General features: G+C 55.5%; 1 protein-coding gene across 1 annotated transcript; it reads right to left on the bottom strand.

The window, feature by feature from the left end:
* Positions 1-1,949: 1,949 nt before the first annotated feature.
* On the bottom strand, positions 1,950-7,533 carry LOC146425991 (keratin, type II cytoskeletal 4-like). The gene is made up of 9 exons (XM_085041141.1): positions 6,954-7,533; positions 6,116-6,333; positions 5,003-5,063; positions 4,480-4,575; positions 4,223-4,387; positions 3,860-3,985; positions 3,267-3,487; positions 3,024-3,058; positions 1,950-2,922 (listed from the first exon to the last, which is right to left on the bottom strand). The coding sequence occupies exons 1-9, from the start codon at positions 7,464-7,466 to the stop codon at positions 2,663-2,665; spliced, it is 1,695 nt and encodes a 564-aa protein (XP_084897267.1). The 5' UTR covers positions 7,467-7,533; the 3' UTR covers positions 1,950-2,662.
* Between the last annotated feature and the right edge of the window lie 7,019 nt (positions 7,534-14,552).

The following is a 14,552-nucleotide window of genomic DNA, read 5'->3' on the forward strand; positions in this document are numbered from 1 at the left end:
TGTGATGGGCTGAGTGCAATGGTTTGGGTGGGAAAGGAGTGGAAAGCTCATCTCATCCCACCTCTACCACAGGCAGGGACACCTTCCACTATCCCAGGGTGCTCCAAGCCCTGTCTAACCTGGCCTTGGACACTTCCAGGGATCCAGGGGCAGCCACAGCTTCTCTTGGAAATTCATTCCAGGGCCTCCCCACCCTCACAGAGAGGAATTCCTTCCCAATATCCCATTTAATCCTGTCCTCTTCCAGCTGGAAGCCATCATCCCTTGTCTCATCATTTCAGGCCCTTTCCAAATCCCTCTGCAGCTCTCCTAGAGCTCCCAGCAAAAGAAAATGAACTTTAGAGTCACTTCCCACCCAAACTGTTCCATGATGCTGTGAAAATATACAGGTTGGAATTCAAGCCTTGAATAACTGGGAGGAAACCATGAAATCACAGAATCATGGAATGGTTTGGGCTGGAAAGCTCATCTCCGTCCATCCCCTGCCATGGGCAGGGACAAACCCTGATGTATCCAACCCTATTTCCAGACCATGGAAAATATTTTCCCTCCTCCAACAAAAGGCAGGAATTATGTCACCTCTGTGTCCCTCCCCAGAAGGATTTTCCCCTAATTGCTGGTGTGATCCCGGGAACTCAAGGGGAGGGATTTGAGTGTATGTTTGCTTTAGCAATGGCCTTTGTGCTCCTGGAGAAGCCCTTTGTCTCTCCTTGGGAGTCACCACTGGAAGCAAGTTTGGATTGGGGTGACTCCAAGGGATTGGGGTGACTCCAAGGGAAGCTGATGCCTTTTCATTCAACACCACTTCAGGTCACTTTTACAACTCCCTGAATGTTTAAACATCCCCCAAACTATGTCCCCACCCAAGCAGTGACAAGCCCATGCTGGCAGCATTGTGACATTCCATTGTGACATTCTGCCTGTCGCTGCTGGTACTGGATGTCTCCAGCTTTTACCAGCTGGGAACGGAGCATGGGAGAAATGGGATGAGTCACCCTGAACACAGTCTGCGGTTGGCCAGGGATATGATTCAAGGTCTCCTGAGCAAGAGGTCAAACCACAACAGGAGTTTGGAGATCGAAATTTATCCAAATATTCTGCTTTTGGAAAGAGGTGGGGCTTGACAGAGCAGGGGGGAAGCTCTTGCTCATGGTCTCAGTTACCTTTTGGAGGTGCCTTAAGAGCAATCCATGGATCCCTGGTGAGTCCAGACAGCAGTAAAAGCTGCAGGGCTGGCTCCAAAATCATGGATACTGAGGAATTAGCTCCAAATTATTTGGAGTGGTGACGACCACCCTTCCCTCTCTCACACCAACCATGGTAGGATGCTCCTAAAGCACTTGGAGCTGTGCAAAGAGTGCCCTAAGAGCTCCTGCCCCACAGTCTTGGGGCCACCTCGGAAGACAGGGTGGGCAGTGGTGTGGTCAGGAACCGTGACCAGGAAGAGGTGGGATATCTGGGGAACATCCCAAATGGGCTAACTCCAGCATGGAGAGGCTTTAGGAAGAGAAGGAGAAAGGGAAGAGTCTCCTAAAATCCACAGAATGTGGAAGTCTGCTCGAATCTGGTAGGAACAATGCAGGGACAACAGTCTCTGCCACCTCCAGTGACCCCACAGGACAGAGAGGAGGATCGAGGGGCTGCCTCTGTCTCTCTGCCAGGAGTGGTCTGATTCCCAGGGCTGCCACCAAACACAACCCTGACTGTGTCACCATCACCCTGCACCTCACAGCCCAACAACCTCCCCAGTGACATTCCTGCCAAACTCACAAACCCCCCACATTTTTGGAGACAAGATTGAGAGGAGCCCTGTTTGCACCTCCAACTCAGTTCCTTTAAATTCAGACTTCAAAGAGCAGGAGAAAGTCAGGAAACGCTTTCAGATCTCGTCAGAAGACGAGTCTTGTTACAACACGAAACTCCTTGGTCGGGTAGAAAACCACACCAGGTTTCTGCCTCTTGTGTTTATTGGGGGACAGCGCATGCCAAGGAGAAAGGCTTAAGCAAACATACACGATTGTTCCCAAGGAAAAGTGAACCCTGAGTAAAAACAAACATTTTACAACAGCACAAGTGAAACTTGGGGGGCAAAAAGCAAATTAAAAGTCAGTGGGGTAAGAAACATCTTCAGCTGGGCTGAGGCACCAGGAGGAAATTCCTGTTTTGGAGCCCGAGCTGCGGCTGATGAGCGGCGCTGATTAAAGCTGCACCATGGCTGGATCCAGCACAAGAGCTTGAGAGAAGCCGAAGTTTCCCACCACACTCGGATCCATCCCCACTCCTGCCTGTGGTTGGGTGCCTCTTGCTTGGAGGGCGCTGCTCCACAGGCTCATCCCAGCCAGGTTTGAGGCTCCCCATGAATGGGCATGTCCCACTCCCACAGGAGACCTGGGCACCCTGATGTTCAGCAGCTGGAGCAGGGCACAAGGGATTGAGCTGTTCTCAGGTGCTGTTGGGAATCTCGGTCCTTCGCAGGTGGATTTGGCTGTGTTTGTCTCCTGCACGGAGTTTGTGTGGTGGTTTAAGGTGCCATCAGTGTCCATCACTTGAGGATGGTTTAAGGTGCCATCAGTGTGCATCACTCAGTGATCTTTGGGGGGTCATCGTGCAATTTGCTCCCTTTCTCCTCTGGATGCCAGGGCCAGGGGGATTGATGCCTTTCCTATGGCCTCCGGCCAGTGGAGGGGGAGCTGCTGTTCTTCAGGATGGGGCCAGATCCCCCCACCACCACCGAGTTAGATCCCCCACCCAGGGAGCTGAATCCAGCCCCAGCACCAAATCCACCTCCTCCCAGGCTAAAGCACAAACCAGCCCCGCCCGTGTTGCAGCTGCCTTTCCCGCTTCCAAAGCCAATTCCTCCTCCTCCAAGGCACAATCCGCTGCCGTATCCACCTCCCACAGAGCTGCTGCCGCCCACCACAGCTGCAGAGAGGAACAGAAGGCACCAGGTTACCTCTGATGCCACCATGAAGTTTGGGAGCACCGATCCCAGCCCGTCGCACTCCCATGGGAATGGTACTTACAGATGCTGATGGAGCTCTGGCACTCTCCAGACATCCTACAAGGAAAAGAGACAGAGTGTCGGATCCAGCCAGAGCATCTGGAGTGGTCCAGCTCCACGAAGCCAGGATTGGTTCATGGGCACAGCCATCGGACCACGATCCACAGCTCACAGCAACACCATTAATGTTTTATGAAAATGATGGGACACATTTTTCACATTGATTGATCAGGATACATTGGAATTCTTGCTGTTTCCCACCCACCTGCACTCCTCGCCCTCCAGCAGCTTTCTGTAGGTTGCAATCTCCACGTCCAGGGCTAGTTTGACATTCATGAGCTCCTGGTATTCCCGGAGCTGCCGCGCCATGTCAGCCTTGGCTTTCTGCAGAGCTGTCTCCAGCTCAGTCAGTTTGTCCCTGGCGTCCTTGAGAGCAACCTCCCCGCGCTGCTCTGCATCTGCAATCGATGTCTGAAGGGTCTCACACTGGAGGGGCAAGACATGGGCAGGATGAGTGGACTGGGGGAAGCCAGTGGGAGGTAAAACCTTGATCCCAGGTCAGAGAATCTTGAATTGGTTTGGGTTGGATGGGACTTTCAAGATGATCTGGAGTATGAGCAGGGACACCTTCAGCTACCCCAGGTTGCTCCAAGCCATGTCCAACCTGGTCTTGGACACTTCCATGGTTGGAGCATCCATAATTTCTCTGAACAGCCTGTGCCAGAGCCACTCAGGCTCAGCTGTTCCCAGGTCCCTCCCACACCCAACAATTCCCACCACACTCATTTCCTTTCAGAGAAGCTCTAAAGGGCATGACCAAGAGTTCCTCCCCATTACTCAAAGAAACACAACCCCCACCTGCTTCTTCACGCTCTCAATCTCAGCCCGGATCCTCTGGATCATGCGGTTGAGCTCCGAGATCTCGATCTTGGTGTCCTTGAGGCTGTCTCCATGCTTGCCTGCAGTCGCCTGCAGCTCCTCGTACTGGTGGGATGAAGCAGGAGGAGCACGTTGGTTCCATTGTAACCTCCCAGCCGCTCCCACATCACCACAGGGAAGCCAAGGAGAGCGAGTCCACACCAAGTCTGCTCTGGATCAGACCAGTGATCTGGATGGACTAGTGCCAGCAACATCCCAGATCTTGGCATGGCCTCAGCTGCCACCGGTGGGTCTCTTGCCCCTTGGACACTGGAGAACCCCAGCAGTGTGTGCCACAATCACCTTGCATCGGTACCAGGACTCAGCCTCCAGGCGGCTCCGGTTGGCGATCTCCTCATACTGTGCCTTGACCTCGGCAATGATGCTGTCCAGATCAAGGTTCCGGTTGTTATCCATGGAGAGAACCACCGAGGTGTCAGACACTGTCTTCTGCATCTGGCACAGCTCCTGCAGGTGATGCCCAACCCAGGTTTAGCCCTTCCAGAGCTTCTTTGTGGTGCCTCAACCCTCCCCCATCCCGGTGTCCCCGGAGTACTCACCGCCTCGTAAAGACACTTGAGGAAGTTGATCTCATCCGACAGAGAATCCAATTTTCCCTGGAGTTCCACCTTGGTCATGTAGACTCCATCCACATCCTGCAGCAGAGATGGGATGAGAAAAACTGCCCCAGAAAAACAGAAAAGCTGCCCGAGAAAAACTGAGAAAAACTGGTTAATCTAAAATTTCATGGAATCACAGAATGGTCTGGGTTCGAACGGACTTTAAATGTAATTTCACCCCCCGCCATGGGCAGGGACACCTTCCACAATCCCAGGGTGCTCCAAGCCCTGTCTAACCTGGCCTGGGACACTTCCAGGGATCCAGGGGCAGCCACAGCTTGTCTGGGAAATCCATCCCAGGGCCTCATCCTCCTCATAGGGAAGAATTCCTTCCCAATATCCCATATATCCCTGCCTTCTGGCAGTGTGAAGCCATTCCCCCTTGCCCTGGCACTCCAGGCTCTTGTCCAAAGTCCCTCTCCAGCTCTCCTGGCATCCCTTAAGGAAAAATAAAAGACTTGACCTTCTTCAGGAGCACGAATTCATTCTCAGCCGCCGTCCTTTTGTTTATCTCCTCCTCATACCTGTGGATGGGAAGGAGGGAGATGGAATCTGGCTGCTTGTTTTGGCTCCAGCTCAGACTAATGAACATTGTTGGCCTCAGACTCGTGAACTTGGCAAAAATAGATCTGCCACAAGGGAGATTTATGGACAGGGAATTGCACTTAGCCTTTCAGGACAAGCCCTGGCTCCTGCATCTCCAGCACCCATGTGAGGAAAGCCTGGAAAGAGGAATTCTAGCTCTGCTAAAGTGAGTCCTGCTGCCTGCAGCCACTCCAAGTTCTTTCTACAAGATCCAAGATCCTTCAGCTCCTCACAAGTATCATGGAACCTCCTGATTGGAAGGGACTTACAGGGATCATCAAGTTCAACTCCTGACCCTGCACAGGACACCCCAAAATCCCAAATGGATCCAAATTTTCCAGGTGCTCATCTCCAAATATAAAGTCAATTTTCACCTAGCAACCTCTGGTTGATCCCAGGTCTTGTTGATCCCGATGATTCCCAGACGTTCTTTCCCACTGTTTTTTTTAATTCCTTGAGTGGATTCATTTCTGCAGTCTTTGTTCTACTTTTTCCAATTGGACACATATTATTTTCTAATTTATAGACTACAACAAATTATCTATTACAATAAATACCAGCAAGAAAATAATCTTTATTTTTCCTTTCTTTTTTTCCCCTCATGTCAACCTTCCAAGGAAATCCTCACATCCTGAAGGATAATATGGGAAGGAATCCGTGAGGAAATCCATGAGGAAATTAGAGTTGGGCTTGGCAACTGATTAATTCATTCAATTGTAATGACACTGACTCTTAACTGCAGAAGACAAAGAGTGGAGGATCCTCCTTCAGGGAGTAGCACAATTTGAGCAATATATTGACAAAATCTGGGAAATACCATGAAAAATCACCACTTTTCATCCAAACTCACCTTCCCCACAACCTTTTACATTTTCTAACCATCGGGAAAATAATAATTATTGACAATTATTATCAATATTTCAATCTTTTTGGCTGTTTGAAGTGAGTTTTTGTCTCTTTTTATCACCACCAGATGCCCCAAACAACCTACTTGGTCTTGAAGTCCTCCACCATGTCCTGGAAGCTCTTCAGCTCTGTCTCCAGTTGGTGCTTCTCGCCAGAGAGACAATCCAGCTGCTTCCTCAGCCCACTGATGTAGGTCTCAAAGAAAGGGTCGAGGTTCCTGCCCCCAGTTCCTGCACCCCCCTGTTCCTGCAGCAGCTTCCACTTGGTCTCCAGGACTCGGTTCTGCTGCTCCAGGAACCGGACCTGAACAGGTGGGAAAAGTGTCAGATTCTTCCCGCAAAACCCTATCTTTCTGTTGATTTTTTTTTCCCAATGTGTTTTCCGTATTTTATACCCATTTAATATGTAATAACTCCACGGAACCACAGAACAGGTGGCACCACAGTGGATGGGGTGAGTGGGCAAAGGCAGGTCACCTCCCCTCCCCAATTTTGGAGCCTCTAAACAGGCTAAAAATAGCCTAAATCATCACATATCCCATCTTCTCCTCAAAAACAGCCTAAAACACCCCAAATCAAATAATCGCCTTAAAAATATTCCTCAAAAAATACTACCTTCTCTTTTAAAATAGCCCAGATCACCCAAAATCACATCTTCTCCTTAAAAGTAGCCCAAAGCACCCAAAATCCCATTAAAAATAGCCCTAAACACCAAAAAAATTTCACCTTCTCCTTCAAAATAGCTTAATATTCCCCTTAAAATAGCCCATTTTCCTCTTAAAACAGCCCCAGACACCTTCAGTTTATGGTGATTTGGGCAGCTCCCAGCTCTGAGTGCCACTGGATGAGCATCTCCTGGTCATTCCCAACCTCCAGAGCTGTGAGGAGTCAAAACCCTCATCCCAGGGGGAAGCCCCTCCAAACCTTGTCGATGAAGGAGGCGAATTTGTCATTGAGTTGCTTGATCTCCTCCCGTTCCTGTGTCCGAACCCTCTGGATCTCGGGGTCGATCTCCAGGTTGAGGGGAGCCAGCAGGCTCTGGTTGATGGTTACCTCCCTGATGCCGCCAGGGGGGCACAGGGGGAAGCCCTGGCCCCCCATCCCGCCGTCGAATCCTCCACCAAAGCCACTGAAGCCACCACCGAGGCCTCCACCGAAGCACCCCCCACCATAGCCACCCCCAAATCCTGCTCCAGCCCCAAAACCAAAGCCTCCTTGGCCGCCAAAACCTCTACACACACCACCAGCACCACCAAATACTCCCAGGGAGGTGGCTTTACTGCCCCCCAGGGAATAGAGGCTCCTGCTGCTGAAGCCACCGGTGCCACCAGAGCCCCGGAATCCTCCGCGGGAGCCGAACGTGACCTTGTTCTTGCCCCCGAAACACACGGAGCTGGAGGTGAACCCCTTGCCGAGAGCGCAGGACTGGCGAGACATGGTCCCCAAAATTCCAAGCAAAGAGCTGAGGCTAGAGCTCAGGAGGTGAGAGCAGATGAGTCCTGTGGGAGCAGTTGCTGGGTCCCCCCTTTTTATGGGCACAGGGAGTGGGTTGGTGCCAGGGGAGTGGAGATATCTTTTTTTTTAAGTTGTTTCATGCTCCTCATTGTTTTCAGGTTTAGAAGGACGCCCTCCTTGCTTTGCCACCACCATGACCTGCCTGCAAACACTCCCCAGAGTGCAAAGAAAAATAGAAGTATTGTTGGTGTTGGAGCCAAACTCCAACTCAAATTCCCTGGGCTGCGGCTGTCACTCGTCACAAAGCCCCACGAACTCCCTGACACGTCACGCCCTCGAGGGAAACCCTTGTTTTAGCTAAATCTGTCATTTTCGGCCTGACACCAGGGGCTGGGTTCACTGAATTCCAACAAAAACCCAGGCTCCCAGGCACACCCTCGGATGCACTCAGTTTCAACCTCCTGCTCCGAGGAACGGTGATATGGGTTGTCCAAAGTCTTTCACAACCAGGAGTGTTAGTGCTTGGCAGGGCTCCAAAGTAGTTTTATGTCAATAAAGATGATTTAAAAACCTTCTTAAACCTCCTGAAAGGGTTTTTAAGTCCTTCTGGATCACTGAGTGATGGGTTGAGCGGGGAGGGACACGCTGGGATTTGCAGAGACTGAAATATCCTGATATATCTGTGTTGGGCCACACCCCAGTGAGGTCAAGACCGTTCCCTGCCCCTCAACTTCGACAGGGGATCACATCCCTCCTCTGAGGAACCTTCTAGGCATTTTGGGGTGTTTCCTGAGGGTCTTTCTGGGTCTCCAGCCCCTCCACGGCACTTGGCGCTCAGCAAAGCTGATCCCAGTCTACCCCATTGTTATATCAACACAATTTAATTGCTTAATTGCTTTTAATTTTTATTTTAATGAGGTGTTGAGCTGCCTCCATTGAGGATCCCGGTTTATCCCACCATTAAAACAAATAAAAGGCCCCAAAACCTCTCCTCAGCCCCACACTGCCAACAAAATCCAGCTCTGGATAATCCCGTTCATTGGGAGAGGTTTGTGGAACCAGTTTCAGCTCAGAGACTGCTCACCCCCGGCTTTTTTTTTCACTGAAAATATGTAAATCTGGGTCGGGGTGCATCTCCCAGTGTTTCCTCCTGAATCTCATCAGGGATTCCTGAAGCTCCAGGATTTTCAGCCCCAGGGGATTTGCATTGCAGGGAACACGGAAGTTGACGCTCCCCTTGGGCGTCCTGCACACCCCAATCCCACCTGGAAATCCTCTCCCACCCTCTGGGGGTCCCCAATTTCCAGCTGGAGAAGGGAAGCAGTTTGAAGCGAGGGAAGGAGGTGGCGGCTGGCTCTCCTGACCTTACGCAACTGGCAGCTCTGCCCCAAAACCGAAGGAACCTGTTGGAGCTCGGGCGGAGAACGTTCCTGCCGGGAGTTCCCAGGGTGGCTCCTGCACCAGCTCCCAGCCCGACCACTGGCCCACAGCCAGCCCGGCACTTGCCCAAGCAGCTACTGGGCCAGCAAAGCCCTGCCCCGCCCTGCCACCAAGGGGTGGAGACACCTCACTGGGACACGGGGTCAGCTCCCAAATCCCTCCTGAACTCCAAGGTGGAATCTCTAGGATGCTCCAGCACTTGCTGGGATGGGAATGCATCAGGAGCAAAGCTGAGGGCCCAAGGTTGGCCACCATCATTCACCCAGTGTTGGCCACTGTCACCCACCCAATGCTGGGCAACATCACCATCCAACACTGGCCACTGTCACCCACTCAGTGTTGGCTACCATCATTCACGCAGTGTTGACCACCATCACCACCCAACATTGGCTACCATCATTCACTCAGTGTTGACCACTATCACCCACCTGACATGGAGGGCCATCCCTCACTCAGTGATGGCCACCAGCACCTACCCAACATTGGACACTATCCTCTGCTCAGTCCTGGCCACTGTCACCCACCTAACACTGACCACCATCACCCATCCAACCCCAATACCCAGCTTCCCATGGGAGCAGGAACCACCAGCACAGGTGCCCAGCAATCGCAACCAGGGAAATGTGTAGCAGAACCAGAGCCCAAATACAGCCATTTTCACCCCAAAACTGTGCTAGGACTCGGTTCAACTGGGAAAACCTTGGATCCAGAAACTCCCAGCTGCTCCATTGGCAGCCACCAACCCAGGAATCGCAGGGCTGGGAGTGGGAATGGTAGCGGCTGGAACAACAAGGTGGGTCCTCGGCAGATCAAAGCAGGTGTTGCAGAAGACGGGCGGCACCGCGGGATTGCCGAGAGCCCCGGGCGCCCCGGGATCTGCGGCAGAAGCAGAGCTGGCAGCATGGAGCTCATGGCACCCCATGATCCCCAGGATTTGTGACCCCCAGGAGTGGGGTTGACCCTCTCTTTCCTGTGGTGATGGCATTGGTGTCACCTGTTCTGCTGTTGCCCTGAACCATCCCCAGCCACAGGGAAAGCTGATCCTAGCCCCAGCACTGGGAATCCCAGGGAACGAGGATTGGGGATCATCTGGGATGTAGCCCCAGGAGGGAGCATCCACTTCTACTTGGCAGCCCCTGCAGGATACCCCCGAAGGGGTGAGACCCTTCTGGGGTCACAGGGTGGGGGTGGCCCCCAGGCAGGGTCAGGGCTGGCCCTGGGTGTCCCACAGGAATCCGTGGGAATATCCCATGGGAATAACAACCCACTGGGCACCCAGGTCCCCCTGTTTCTTCCCACACGGAGGGCAAAGAAGGACACCAAAATGGGGTGAATTCAGGGGAAAAAGGGTCAGAATGGGTGCTTACGGTGGGGGAAATCCCATGTTTTTGAGGGAAAACCATTGGGATTGGGGGCTTGCACCCACAAAGCCCGCCTGGGGGCAGCATCACCCCCTCCCCAAATTCATGGTGGTGGGAAACAGGTGGGCTGCACTCCAGGGTATCCCTCTATCCATCCCTTGGGATCCCAAATCCAGAGCACCCTCTAAAGGGAAGGAACAGGCTCCAAAGCCCAACCAGGCGCCCAAAAATGAGACCACACCCCAAGACAACCCACAGCCCTAGCACCCCCTTCTGGGGCTTCTCCAGCTCCCAGGGTCACCCAACACCTCACTCCACTCGAAATATGCTGGTTCTGGGGGTGTTTCACCCCCGTGCTGAGGCACAGGGGGCTGTAGGGCATGTTGGGGAGCAGCGGGGGAAGGAGTGCAGGCGTGTGCGTGTGAAAGTATGAAAAGTTAGGGCGGCTCCTCCTGACGCTAATTACGGGAGTTAATCACCCCGGCAGGCCCTGGCTTGTCACTGCACCCCAAAACCCCGCCCAGGCGGTGGCCAAGGGATACAACATAGGGCAGGGACACCCAGCTATGGGGCAGAGACCCCCCCCCCCCCTTAAAAATCCCAGACACATCTGCATGAGGAAGTGCCCACCCGAGCACCTGGATTTTGGGTGTTTCCTGCATGGGGAGGTGGGTTTTCGAGTGAAGTAGCCCATTCAGGAGATGGATTGGGAGGGGGCTGAGCTCGGGGGGTCCCACTAAGACAAAAACAGGGGGTCAGGACTCCTGGATGCAGGAAAATTTGGGGGACAGGAAGTGTCTATCTGAGCCTCCGGATTTTGGGGATCCCCTCGATGGAGATGTGGGGTTTGGGGTGAAGAAGCCCATTCAGGAGGTGGAAAGGCAGGGTTGGAGCTTGGATGTTCCCTCAGAGGTGAAAATGTGGGTTCGGGTTCCCCAACAGGAAAATTTGGGGGGGCACAACCCCCAAACCCCGTGGGCTTGACCCCATCGTCATACACCTGGGGACCCCCAAAGGGCAGGGTCCCCCCATTTCCTCCATCACCCACCATGAGCCCCCAGCACCCCCCGATGGTTCAGAACCCCCAGCACCCCTCACCCCAATTCCCCCCATCCCAAGAGTGACCCAGGTGACCCCAAAAGGAGCAGGGACCCTCCCCAAACCTGCAAAAACCCAAACGCCCTGGGCTCCACCCCATCCCCAGGCACCGGAGGACCCCCATCTCCCCCAGCACCCAGCATGGGCTCAGCACCTCAAATCCCTCACTCCGCCCCCCAAAAGGTATCCCGATTTCCGGGTCCCCCCTCCTGGCTCTCCCTCAACACTCCAAAAGCTCAGGGAGCCCCCCAAACCTGGGGCTCCGTCCGGCGAGTGAGTCAACAGCCCAACCCGTGCGATGAGCTGGCTCAGGTCTCAGCCTGCCCGACACCCCCAGCCCTGAGGGGCCCCGAGGTCCCGGGGATGAACCCCCAGGGTGGGTTCGGGGTCAAACCCTGCGCGGGGTGCCCCCAGTTTTTCCTGTGCCTCAGTTTCCCTCCCCGGGCACCACCAGCAGCCGCAGCTACAGTGCGGGGAGGTTTGGGATGATGAAAGGGTTAAACTCCCCCCCCCCCCACCCCGGGACTCTTTGGGTGCCCCGGGACCCTCGAGCTCCCCCCGCAGTGTCCAGCGGGTGAGGTGAGACCCCCCGCCCCCACAGCCCCGCCCGTGGTTGGCCCCGCCCAGAATTCGGGGTGCTCCCCGATGGTTTGGGGGGAAACGAGCAGGGCGTGCTGGTACTGAGGGGTGATGGGAGGGGTGCTCTCCCAACCCCCAGAGCCCAGACGGCACTGAGGGTGACACGAGGTGACATCCTGGGGGCTCCCACCGAGCCTGGGGCTCCAGCTCCCCCCGCCCCCAACCAACACTCCGTTTCCCTGCAGGGCCTCCGTGACCCCCAGTTTCCAACCGGGTTGGTCCGTGGGGCTCAACTCTCCCTGGCCGTGGCCCCCAGACCCCCGCAGCCCGGCCACACCCCCCACAGCCCCTAAACCGCCCCAAACGCCCCATATACTTCTTGACAACCACAGACACCCACAGACTCCCCCGTAGAGCCCCAGACCCCTCAGCCTTCCCCAGACCCCGCAGCCCCACAACACCCAAACCCCTCCAGGAACCCCCAAATCCACCTCCTGACCCCCCAGGAACCCCCAGACTCCCCCAGACCCACCCCCTGACCCCCTAAACCCCTCAGACCCCCCACCACCACCCCCTGAAGCCCCCAAATTCTCCGTGTGGCCGGGCCTCGGGGAGGGGGGTTGGGAACCCCACATTTGCCCCCAAGAGGGACCAGGGAGCCCCAAATAACGCCTCCCCTTGCGGCTCCATTCCCGCTCCTCTACCGCCCTCCAGCGCCCACGAACCCCAAAATCACCGGGGGGGGGGGGGGTTAGGGATGCTCTAGGGACTGCGGGGGAAGCTCGGGAGATCGCCAAACCCTACAAGCCCCTCCTCGCCCTCCCAAAGAGCCCTGTGAGCCCCCAAACCAGCCCCGCCCCCACAAAAGCAGGGAGCTCCCCCGGGGAGACCCCCCAAAAGCGGTCACAGGGTCGGGGGGAATTTAAATGAGGGGGGGCAGAAAAGGGGGTGCAGGGGGGCTGACCCCAATTTAACCCTCCTTGGGGGGGGTGGGCCCCCCATGATCCCAAACCCATTTTTTGCAGGGGGGGCTGTGTCACCCCCACTCCGACACGGCACCCCCCTTCACCCCAAGAGCTTAGGGCTCCCCCCGAATATCAGGGGCCCCCGAGGGGCTCAGGGACTCCCCAGAACTTGGGGGGAGGGTCTCGGTGGGGGTGGGGGAGCCCTGCCGCCCCCTCCTCCATTCCCCCGGAAATTTGCTAAGGAAAACTCCCGGGGTTGCGAACTGGGGAGAGCTGAGAGCTTCCTATACCGTGGGACCGCAGCCCCTCCCCAGTTCTTTAATTAATGAGGTAATTAGTTAATTAATCAGCTGCCAGCGCTAATTACGGGCAGCAGGTGTCACCCCCCGCCCGGGGATGGAAGCGAGGGGGCCAACCCAAAACCTGCAGCACCCCCAGACCCTGCGGACACTCTCAGTCCCCCAAAACTCATGGAAGGACCCCAAATCTGCTCCCTGCTCGCCTCACCCCAAACCCCTCCCTCCCTGGCCCCGGGGGGTTAATGATTAACGGGGGGCAAAGTCCTCTGTCCGCACCAATTTTGGGGTGTACCCCTTCCCCTTCACACTGGGGGGCCTGCCAGGATGGCTCTGAACCCCCGAAACGGCTCCGAACCCACCCGTGCCCCCAAATCTCTGCCACCACCAGCCCCAGCACCCCCCGACAAGACCCCGACACCCCCAAACCAAGCGGGCCCCACAAAGCCCTGCCGGAGGGACACGGGCACCCCAAAACAGACCCCGGTACCCCGGGAGGGATCCTGGCAGCCCAGGAAGGGACCCGGGCACCCCAAAATAGATTCTGGAATCCCAAAAGGGATCCTGGCACCCTAGAACAGACCCTGCCATCCCAAAATGGGCTCTGGTACTCCCGAACAGATCGTCGTACCCCAAAACAGAGCCAAGCACCCCGGAATTGGTTCTGGCACCCCACAGGGGACCTGGGAAGCCCAAAACAGACCTGGGCACCCCGAGATGGGCCCTGGCACCCCAAGACCGCCTTTGGCACCCAGAGAGGACATTGGTACCCTCTGAGGGACCCAGGCACCCCCAAACAGACCCTGGCACTCCAAGACAAGTCCTGCAACCCCAGACGGGACCTTGGCACCCCAAAACGGATCCTGGCACCCCGGGATGGGTCCTGCTACCCCAATTAACATGCTGGTGCCCCAAAGCATATCCAAGCACCCCAAAACGGTCCAGGGACTCCGGAACAGGCACGGACACCCTAAAACGTGTTTGGGCATCCAAAAAAGGACTCGGGCACCCCAAAACACAGCAGGGCACCCAAAAACAGACCTAGGCACCTCGGGATGGGCACAGAGACCCCAGGAGGGACCCCGGTGCCCCAGGATGGGTCCTGGCACCCCAAAACAAACCCAGGCACCCACAGATGGGTTCTGGCAACCCAACACAGATCTTGGCACCCCAAAAAAGGTTCCGGCGCCCGGGAGGGACCTGGGTGCCCTAAAACAGGTATTGGCACCCTGGAATGGGTTCTGACACCCCAAAACTGGCCCTGGCACCTCAGGAAGGGACATGGGCACCCTGAGCTTGGTCCTGACAGCCCCAGATGGGCCCCAGTAC

Source organism: Lichenostomus cassidix, chromosome 29, assembly GCF_008360975.1.
Source record: "Lichenostomus cassidix isolate B80296 chromosome 29, HeHo_3.0, whole genome shotgun sequence".
NCBI lineage: Eukaryota > Metazoa > Chordata > Aves > Passeriformes > Meliphagidae > Lichenostomus > Lichenostomus cassidix.

Bases quoted from the DNA above. Each gene is read 5' to 3' on its own strand.
- LOC146425991 (XM_085041141.1), bottom strand. From the start codon at position 7,466: ATGTCTCGCCAGTCCTGCGCTCTCGGCAAGGGGTTCACCTCCAGCTCC. The intron at 5,064-6,115 runs GTAGGTTGTTTG...TCCCATCCACAG, and splicing joins GTGGAGGACTTCAAGACCAA to GTATGAGGAGGAGATAAACA. The intron at 2,923-3,023 runs GTAAGTACCATT...TCCTCTCTGCAG, and splicing joins CCAGAGCTCCATCAGCATCT to CTGTGGTGGGCGGCAGCAGC.